The sequence below is a fragment of the Trypanosoma rangeli genome (genome assembly GCF_003719475.1).
Source record: "Trypanosoma rangeli strain AM80 chromosome Unknown Tra_15.4_contig_00285, whole genome shotgun sequence".
In the NCBI taxonomy this organism is placed as follows: domain Eukaryota; phylum Euglenozoa; class Kinetoplastea; order Trypanosomatida; family Trypanosomatidae; genus Trypanosoma; species Trypanosoma rangeli.
In genome coordinates this window covers 15700-24674 of record NW_021706029.1, presented here as the reverse complement: position 1 = coordinate 24674, position 8975 = coordinate 15700, and the positions used below count along the sequence as shown (strand labels likewise).

Genomic DNA, 8975 nt, shown 5'->3' with positions numbered 1-8975 from the left:
TATCCTTCAGAAGGTGCTGCACGTGTGTGGGCGTCAATGTTATGTTTCAGCGCTCATACGTGTCCGTGTCAAGCGCGTGCCTTGCAATAAATACGATACTCGGGGGAGAGAAGCGGGGATGTCGAAAAGATCCAATCTGCCCATGTTTGTATGTTTTGTTTTGTTTTTATCAGGAATTGAAAACAGTAAAACAAAAACAAAAACAAAAATCGTACAGCGACAGCAGGAACAAAGAAAGAAAGAAAGATGCATATATACATAAGTGCATATATATATATATATATATGTATATATGTAAGGCAGGCGGCCGCTCGTAAAGGAGAAGTGAGATTGTGAGAGCAGTGCTATCTCTGCGGGCCCTCTTGATCTACCAAATCAATGCTTGCATCGTAGTAATTGTCACGGCTGCTGTAGTTGTGGCCACCGTCGCGTATGTTAAGAAGGCGCGCCTCCATCTCCAACTCCTCACGCACCCACTGCTGCAACTCCGCGAGTTTACGTCGTTCCTGTAGCGTGCGTCGCCCCAGAATGCATTGCTCGCGTTCCAGAACCTCCGCCTCGTGCTCTAGCTCTTGTCGTTGTCGCAGGAGCTCCCGCTCACGATTCATCCGCTCCGTTTCAAACCGCATCTGCTCCATCATCCAAACATACTCCCTCTGCTCCAGACGCATATACTCAAGGTCGGCAGTATGCAGCGGCTTCATCGCGACGCTCAGGCTATCGATAGCGTCCTCCTCAATGTCAATAGCCATCGGTTCCAAAGCGTTCGCTGGTAGAACCCTCTCAAACAGTTCCGCGGAATGCACGCCCTTGGCCGGACGTGGCCCACCATAGTCATTCCCGTCGTACGCATAACTCTGCCGTGAATGACGCACATCATCATTCACATATTCTATTTTACTCCGCATGGCGCGTGGCGTTGGCGTCTGCTGCAACACGGTTGTCGTCAACTTATTCAGGCTACGCGGCTGCTCACTACGCTCGCTGTGATTCAAGTGCTCCTCTGCAGGATGTGCGTACCTCTCCCCGCGGCGTATGTCACTATGACCGCCACTCCGCAAGGGTGGAACCTGACGCGCGGCCCCCGCGGTGTGGAGCTCCAGCAGTGCCCTGTCGTGCAGTCCCAGCGAGGCCCCGGTGCTTCTGTTCTCGACGGGAACGCCGTCAAACGTCAGCTGTTGCTGCTCAGCCGGGATGAGGCAGATACCCTCGAGGTGCAGCCGCAGCTGCGCCCCCTGTCAGCTTGCGCAGGTTGCCCTCGAAGACGAGATGGTACACGACACCAGAGGCCGGGTTGCGGATGCGCAGCGTGGAGTGACGCTCCACAGGCGCCGATGCGGATGACAAATCCGCCCTCCGCGAAGGCATGACTTCCGCGCCTACCCAGCAGCAGCAGCAGTCCACACACACACAAGTCAGTGGGAGAAAAGAGAAATGATGTCAACACCGCCGCCAGCCAACACGCAACTTTTCAGTGTTGACGCACACAACAGCCAAAGAGGTGTCACACAACACAATACAACACAACACATGCGTAGCAAATCCGTCCGGGCACATCATAAAGGCGAGGGCAACGTAAAACACACACGCACAACGGAGGGACACTGCGTACACAGACGCGCACGCATACGCATACGCTGCATAAGTGAAACCCATGCAGAAGAAAAGCCCAATCGGTACACCGAAAGCTTCTCGGTGGTAGCAACAACAAAAGAGATTTGTGGCTCGTTTTATTTTATTTTTTCTTCACTTGTTCCCGTCTTACGCAGCTTCCCCAAGTTAATTTTAGTTTATGCCTGTGTTTATATATATATATATATATATATTCTTTTTTGTCTCATCTCGGGGGTAACCCAGCGCCCCATTTGAATCGAACCGCCATCCTCCTCGCCGTCCCCGTTCCATGTCTCCTCCCCTCCGCGGCTTCCCTACAAACACAACTGCTCTACCCGCACTCCCCGCCGCCTCCGCCACTGCAACCTCCAACAATCACCAAAAAAAGAGGGACAAGAATACTGCGTCTGGCTGCTGTCACCTCCCTCCTACTCCGACGAGACGGGAAGGATAAACAAAAAGGGGAATGACGGCTTGCTTGGGCATGCGCCCAGCATCCCTTAGCCCAAAAACGCGAGGCGTCCTACACACTCACGCCCACCAACACGCAAACATATTCAAAAGACATGCGCTATTGGTGAAAACATGGCTCCTTGCGAACTCACAAAGTGACAGCCCAGTCGGGCACCGCAGCCATCAGCATTTCCTCCACGTGGAGGGCAGCAGTAGCGAAGGGGATAAAAAAAAAAAAAGCTGCACTCGCTCCCTTCCAATACGATAACATTAAACACACTTTAAGGAAGTTATACAAGAATAGAGTAGTGGATTTAAACAGACAACGCGCCACCACACCTACGTGGCCGTAAAAGACCACACAATCCTTCCATAAGCTTCAATAAGGAAGCATAACAGAAAGAAACAAATGCATGTATTGTATTGGCAAACCCGCGTTGGGCTCATACTAATGTTGATTCCTGATTACAGTGTGTAGTGTGACTTACGCGGACGATGACTTGGGCTTCTCCCCACGAAAACGTTTAATGAAAAACTGTGTCATGGTGTAAGAAAATACCAGACGCGGGGCGGTGGTGATGAGCTTCGGTGAGATGCCCTTGTAAAAGGCCATAAACCCCTCTTGTTGCAGGGTTTCTCGCACAACACTCCAGCCCGTCACACGACCCTCCCCAAACCGTTTGTTTTGAATGCGTGTCTTAACAACATCCATTGGGCTTGTGAACCACACGCCAAGGCAACTCCCCACCGTGGAACTTACAAAGTTCTGCATAAGCGTCGCGTCGCCATAGTTCTCCAAGTGAAACACGTAGTCCTTGGTCCAGGCAGCACCCCCAAACAAGAGAAAGGACCCTGGGGCATTGCGTACCGCGGTTGTTCCGATGCCAGCGTACATCTTAACAATTCCTTCTTGACGAAGGATCGTAAAAAACGAGCGGTTTTTAATGGCATCCTTATTGGTCTGGTTCAACACTTTCATCCGATCAATGGGCAGAAGAACCACCTCGCAGACACCTACAAAGCAACCGGCAGTGGCCTCCAGCAGCATTAGCCCGTGTTTCTTCTTGTGGTGGGTGGCATTCAGCCTCGGTTGCTGCTGCGCATCCGAAAGGAAAAAGTGCCCATATTTGTACTCCAAAAAGTCCCGCATGTATGGCTGGCCAGCAAATTTGATGAAGCGCTGCATCACCTTGTACGCCACCGCGTACGTGCTGCCAGGATACATGTGTCGCACGCGATCAAAGAAAGTGATGCGCGCCCCGGAAGGTTTATATTTATCAACGCCTTCGAACACAACCCGCAGAAAGTTTTGCCACGTTCGCAACAAGGACGTGGGGTCAAACACCGTGTGATGGTGCGCCATGAGTCGCTTCGCCGTTGTGTCGAAGGGGTGAAATATGACGATTTCACACGACCCTGCAAGGATAGCGGCACCACCGGGGCCAAAGACTAAATTGTGCAAAAAACCTGAACTCCCGCCGGAACGAGGTCCCCCCAGCGTTACTGTTGGGTGAGTTTGAGCGGGGGGCATTGCTTAGCAACTTTCCGCAGACTTATCCCCACCCCTGGATTTATATATGTATTTATGTATTTATTTCTACTCCCTCTTGTTCCCCACCACTTTTTTTTTTTGAAAAACCCCTGTTAGGTTATGTTGTGTGATTCTGCCGCTGGCTCAGGCCGAAGCGTTATTAAGGGGCGCGCACCCCGCCTTTTGAAGAACACGCAATTTTCTGCGTCCACTTCCCCAACCGCACCGTTGCGGAGAGACGTGTAGGGAAGCGGACGTACACACACTCATGCACGCACACGCAGAAAACGGAGAGAACCAGAAGAGAGAAACAAAGTACAGCAAAAGATACCGCAGAAACGCATAGCGGCAGTGATAGTACTAAGGCAAAAAGAAGACAGAAAAAAACGAAGTTGAAAGTTCACTTCAAGCGCAGCTCCCGCACAAGAACAAAATAAATAATAGTAATAAGAGAAAATGCTTCAGTGCAACAGTACTGAATGAGAGAAGAGAAGAAAAAAAAAAAAAAAGATGATGGTAATAAGGTTTGCTGTGGGTCCAGACACAACGCTCAGGCGATGACACCAAAGTAGTGGAGGAGGTCAAGGCAAGAACGGAACGGACCAGGATGTAAAACAATCTCATTCTGGCTCGAAGCAGCGGGAAAAGAAATAAGAAGATGGAAAAACTTGAGTCAAGGTCGTGGCTGGAGCAGCTAAAGCGTGTCCCATCCAGGCAACGCCACGTTGAACTGCATGCCAACAGCATTTCGTTTTATAGGTCCGTGGCATAGCCACTTGCCTGAGTGTGTTCATTCCCCCATAGTTCTGGTAGGTATGAATCCCGTTCCTCATACCTTGCTGTTCTCCACTGTGCTATAGACGTCTTCGCATCTCTTGCGCAGATGTGTTTACACCCCCCCCCCCAGAGTGCGCCGTGTTGACTGCTGATGCTGCCTTGGCGTAAAAAAAAAGAAACAGCAGGGGTGTGGGCTATGAAAAAACACTGGAGCAGGACCACCATGTCACGCCTCCTGTGGCTGGCTAGTGAATGGAGCTGGCTCCAGTGCCGCCATGCTGCATAAAGTGGGTCTCCCACCATGCCGTGCCTTCTGCGGCGGGTTGGTGGAACCAGTACGCATTCATCCATTGTCAGAGCGGGACATTGCGATCGCGTTGTCGGATCCAAGTCGTCCCGTTGCGTGCGTCTCCAAACGCAGGAATGGGCAAACCCATTGCCGAGGGTCGTGTCCCTGCCATTCCGCGGTATTCGGGGTCTTTGTGTGGGGTTTGAAGGCTCGGCCTCTCCAGTGATGGTGTTGGTACAGACATTGTAGGCGTGGAATTGCAGCATGCGAGATATTTCCCCCTGTTGAAAAATTGTACGAAGCCTATGAAGTCTGCACAGCGGCACAAGGTCTTCTCCTAAGTCATCGAGCGTCAGCGTTGTTGTTGTTTGGCAGCGTACACTGACACCCCGTGCCAGCGCTGATGCAGGCCGCAAACATTAGCGTTCATCACATCATCTGGCTTGGGTTGGGGAGCATTTCATGCCTGACTGGCGTCGCTCCTCCCCCTCCCTCCCAGCACGGACATCGTCCCCCACCTTCCCAAAAAGAAACCTAGCTAACCGATAAAACCGGTTTCCACACCTTTGCCCCACACTACCCAGACCGAAGAAACAAGACAAAAGGTAAAAGAGAGACGTTGATCTAGTCATTCAAGCCACGCAGCATCCGACGCAAAGCACGCTAAGTTATACACTAATATGTTTTAATCCCAAATCCGCGTAAGTCTATATATATGTATATATATATATATATATATACATACCGACATCAGCCCCACCGCACCCCACCTCACCCAAAAAAACAAAAGAAAAAATAGCATTACTCTACCCTTCGTAGCCTAACAGCGGTACAAATCATACATACTTCGTACGCAAATACAGTGTAATAATAATTCATTAAACCCTTCCTATTCATTTAGTATATCGACCAGTTATTTTCGTCCGTTTTTCCTCTCGTTTTTTTATCCTCTATCTTTTCTTTTATTATTATTATTTTTGATTGTTGACCGCACAGCAGCTTTGATGTATCCACTGCGGTCTCTCATGTACCCCTTGTCAAAATTCACTCGTAGCGGCCATGCAGCAGCATCGAATATTACTCCCCCGTTTTGATTCGTCTTTGAAATTCGTTTTTTTTTTTTTTACTTCTCGTTGTCTCCAGTTTCGGTGTTGCAGTAAGTTCCTGTCCACCGTGACGTGTGTGTGCCTGTTGATGTTGTTTTTTGTTGTTTTTCTTTTTGGGGGTTTGCCACCTTCTGCCCCCCCTCCCCCCCCTCCCCCTCGTCTTTTCCTAGGGGGTGGGGAATGTCAGTTGGCTCACGTTTCTTCACGTCTTAGACTAGCTTTTATTTTTCTTCGAAATTCCGTTTTTTTTTTTCTCACTATGCGATAACGCGCGACCACTCATGCTCTACCACGCCGTATTGAATGTCCAAGATGGTGTTGAGCATGTGGTGGGTAAGCGAGGTCTCGGGCGGCGGGCACGGCACGTTGTACTTCACACCCTTGTAACACAGCCCCTCTACGGGAGAGACGATGGCGGCCGTACCGCAACCAAAGCACTCCACTACCCGCTCCTCTTTCAGGGCAGTGACGAGTTCATCGATAAAAAAACTCCGCTCGGACACGGCCATCTTGCCGGACTTGCGCGCCAGTGAAAGAATGGAGTCACGCGTGATGCCTGGAAGGACTGTGCCGTCCAGTGGGGCGGTAATAAGCTCCAAGTCTGGCTTCGTGTTGGAGGGCCTCCAGAGAACGAGGAAGTTCATGGCACCAACTTCCTGCACCTCACCGCTGGAACTAAGCCACAGCACCTGTTGGTAGCCGGACTCTTCAGCCTCATTCTGTACAAGTACAGTGCTTGCATAGTTGGCTCCAATTTTAACACCACCCGTACCGCCAGGCCACGAGCGCCTCCGTGATTCCTCCACAAGCAGCTTCACTGGTTTCATACCTGAGGCATAGTAAGGCCCAACCGGAGATGCAATCACAAACAGCAAAATCTTATCCGCAGGCTTGACGGAAAGAGTGTCGCCAAGAGCAATGGCAGCCGGCCGCAAATAGAGGGAGTACCCCCGTTCGATGGGCACGTAGTCCTTTTCCACCTTGACGTACTCCTCCACGACCTTCAGCAGTTCATTAGGGTCGAACTTGGGGAAGCAGAGACGAGTTACGCTATCCAGCATACGCGCACAATTGCGCTCGGGGCGAAAAAGACGAATTTTTGCGGAGGCATCACGATACGCTTTGAGTCCCTCGAAGCACTCTAGCGCGTAGTGGAGACATGCCGTCTGAGGAGGCAACGAAAGGTTCTCAAAGGGAACAATACGTGGGTTACTCCACCCTGTCGAAGACTGCCATTCAATTTTCACCATATGCGGGGTAAAGAGACTGCCGAATTTGATACCCTTAAGTGGTGGTAGCGGCGGGGGATTCGACACCCGCTGAATTGTCAAACACCGCGCCTGAAAAGACATTTGAGTTTTGATTCTTTTGCTGACAGTGTTCGTGTGTGTGCCGTTTTGCGGTGCAAACGTAACCCGCAATGCATGCGGTAAAAAAAAAAAAAAAGAACGGCGGGAAATTAAAAAAATTAAAAACGAGTGCTCGGAACGACTGAACAGGGGACAAACAAATAAACAAAGCACAGAGAGAGAGAGAGAGATAAAGAGGGAGAGAAAGACAAAAAAGCAAGTGGCGGATAAACAGAAGGCCTCCGTTGAGATGTCCATCAATGCCGCCACCGCTCTACCCCTCCACTCCCTGTTCGCCTTGTTTTCTACTTCTCCAACCCCTTTTCTCCCTCCCCACTTGTTCACTTCCGGTTTCTTTCTTTTTTTCTTGTATGTCGTTCTTCCACAGCGGCCCCGGTTATCCGCCTGGAGTCTACACGCACCCCACCCCCCTCCTCCGCCACTAATCCGTCGCCAGCGCAAACCACTCCCGCACCATCCCAAACATCATCCTCTTCCGCCCACTTGCAGCAATGTCGGTGTGGCGCAGCGACGATGCGCTGAAGCTGCTGCTGGGGAGTTCTACCGGCTCCACCTCCAGGGATACGAGAAATCCCAGCGGCATCAGCCACAGAAAAAAGATGAAGGAGACGATCTTGTAGGACCCCACAGTCTCTAACAAGCTGGGGGTAAAGACCAAAAGCGTATACCACGAGACCACCTCCACCACTAACGAGGCGATCGTCAGAAGCGTCAGTGGGTGCGTCAGCGAGCAGCGTGGGAAACCTGTTAGAAGCCGCAGGTACAAAACATTTGTTATGATGCTCACAAGGGAACGCCAAAAACTAAGTTGGTCTATGACAAGGATGAGCACATGCACCGATAAAACGCCAATTGCCATAGCGTGAAGAATTTTCTTCGCACGCGTTGGAAATTCCTCCGCCAGTTCAGCAAGGTAGCCAACGGCGCATGAGCAACTAAACAGTATGGCCACCCCAACGGCGCAGCTCATAAAAAACGTTAAAATCTCGAATGGCCCATAGCGCATGTACGGTGGCCTCAAGTAATCCTGAGCAGTGTAATAATCGTAGTCTTGGTGCATTGCTAACTATATTTTTTTTTGCTAGATTCCTTTCCTCTGCTACTCCCGTGCTGGTTTCACAACGTGTGTCTGACCTGAAAGTAAACCAACAAAGAAACTGACGATAAAACACAAAATGCCAACACCGGGCACGCCCAAACTGACCCCTTTTCTTTCTTCTTCTCTTCTCTCTCACCGTCTATGTGTGTAGACTTGATGAAAAAAGAGCAACTACATAAAAAAAAAAAAACAAATAATTGACGCGACAACTAGAGCAGATGACACCCCACACAATCGCAGCTATCTCTCTCTCTCTCCATATATATATATCTCCTTCCCTTGCCTCCCTATTTTTCAGTTTCCTTGCATTTCCGCTCTTCTTCAGTCCTTTGTATTCGTGGAGGGTGGAGTTTTTGTTTATGTGTGTTCGCTTCGTTACTCGCTTATTTGTGAGGGACGACTTTGAGGCGGTTCCCCGCCGGGGTGCATCTTCCCCTTTGCAGGCCAACTCGCCTGAATTTCCGCCTCGCCCTTCTCGACATAGAGCCTAAACGGCCCGGGTGCCTGCCGGGGTGGGCGGATGGCGAGACAACGCAGCGTTCCCGGCTCCGACACAAGCAGCAGCGTTTGCCCCACCACCACAGGCTCGTCCTCCAAGCACCGCGCCGTCACCAGCAGCAGTCCGTGGTTGTCATCGCCGTTATCGTTACTGTGGTTGTTTGTATTGCCGTTGTTGCTTTCGCTGTGAGACTGTTGTCTGGTACCTGTGGGACCTCCACCCTGCAGACGAACTACC

The 8975-nt window shown here is 50.7% G+C and overlaps 7 protein-coding genes across 7 annotated transcripts in view, besides 12 other annotated features; 1 reads left to right on the top strand and 6 right to left on the bottom strand.

Moving 5' to 3' along the window:
• Window positions 1–224: 224 nt before the first annotated feature.
• Window positions 225–247: a microsatellite.
• Window positions 248–250: 3 nt separating this feature from the next.
• Window positions 251–297: a microsatellite.
• Window positions 298–344: 47 nt separating this feature from the next.
• Window positions 345–908, bottom strand: TraAM80_07143 (uncharacterized protein; the record flags this gene model as incomplete). Its single annotated transcript, XM_029383951.1, has 1 exon — window positions 345–908. The coding sequence occupies one exon, from the start codon at window positions 906–908 to the stop codon at window positions 345–347; it is 564 nt and encodes a 187-aa protein (XP_029236223.1).
• A 135-nt stretch (window positions 909–1043) lies between these two features.
• TraAM80_07142 (uncharacterized protein) lies at window positions 1044–1370 on the top strand (the record flags this gene model as incomplete). The annotated part of the gene is made up of 1 exon (XM_029383950.1): window positions 1044–1370. The coding sequence occupies one exon, from the start codon at window positions 1044–1046 to the stop codon at window positions 1368–1370; it is 327 nt and encodes a 108-aa protein (XP_029236222.1).
• A 236-nt stretch (window positions 1371–1606) lies between these two features.
• Window positions 1607–1638: a microsatellite.
• A 165-nt stretch (window positions 1639–1803) lies between these two features.
• Window positions 1804–1826: a microsatellite.
• Window positions 1827–2551: 725 nt separating this feature from the next.
• TraAM80_07141 (putative mitochondrial carrier protein) lies at window positions 2552–3598 on the bottom strand (the record flags this gene model as incomplete). Its single annotated transcript, XM_029383949.1, has 1 exon — window positions 2552–3598. One exon carries the CDS (start codon window positions 3596–3598, stop codon window positions 2552–2554), a length of 1047 nt encoding a protein of 348 aa, XP_029236221.1.
• Window positions 3599–3636: 38 nt separating this feature from the next.
• Window positions 3637–3664: a microsatellite.
• A 687-nt stretch (window positions 3665–4351) lies between these two features.
• Window positions 4352–4930, bottom strand: TraAM80_07140 (uncharacterized protein; the record flags this gene model as incomplete). Its single annotated transcript, XM_029383948.1, has 1 exon — window positions 4352–4930. One exon carries the CDS (start codon window positions 4928–4930, stop codon window positions 4352–4354), a length of 579 nt encoding a protein of 192 aa, XP_029236220.1.
• Window positions 4931–5372: 442 nt separating this feature from the next.
• Window positions 5373–5404: a microsatellite.
• Window positions 5405–5853: 449 nt separating this feature from the next.
• Window positions 5854–5886: a microsatellite.
• An 18-nt stretch (window positions 5887–5904) lies between these two features.
• Window positions 5905–5926: a microsatellite.
• A 101-nt stretch (window positions 5927–6027) lies between these two features.
• TraAM80_07139 (branched-chain amino acid aminotransferase) lies at window positions 6028–7122 on the bottom strand (the record flags this gene model as incomplete). Its single annotated transcript, XM_029383947.1, has 1 exon — window positions 6028–7122. The coding sequence occupies one exon, from the start codon at window positions 7120–7122 to the stop codon at window positions 6028–6030; it is 1095 nt and encodes a 364-aa protein (XP_029236219.1).
• Window positions 7123–7274: 152 nt separating this feature from the next.
• Window positions 7275–7293: a microsatellite.
• Window positions 7294–7328: a microsatellite.
• Window positions 7329–7340: a microsatellite.
• Window positions 7341–7470: 130 nt separating this feature from the next.
• Window positions 7471–7501: a sequence feature (GA-rich).
• A 60-nt stretch (window positions 7502–7561) lies between these two features.
• TraAM80_07138 (uncharacterized protein) lies at window positions 7562–8200 on the bottom strand (the record flags this gene model as incomplete). The annotated part of the gene is made up of 1 exon (XM_029383946.1): window positions 7562–8200. The coding sequence occupies one exon, from the start codon at window positions 8198–8200 to the stop codon at window positions 7562–7564; it is 639 nt and encodes a 212-aa protein (XP_029236218.1).
• Window positions 8201–8970: 770 nt separating this feature from the next.
• TraAM80_07137 (ICAM-like surface protein) overlaps window positions 8971–8975 on the bottom strand; it is a gene marked incomplete at both ends in the record, with an annotated part of 765 nt that continues 760 nt past the window's right edge. The window contains one exon of the mRNA XM_029383945.1: window positions 8971–8975. This exon is cut by the window's right edge and continues 760 nt beyond it. Within this exon, the coding sequence (XP_029236217.1) occupies window positions 8971–8975 (5 nt within the window).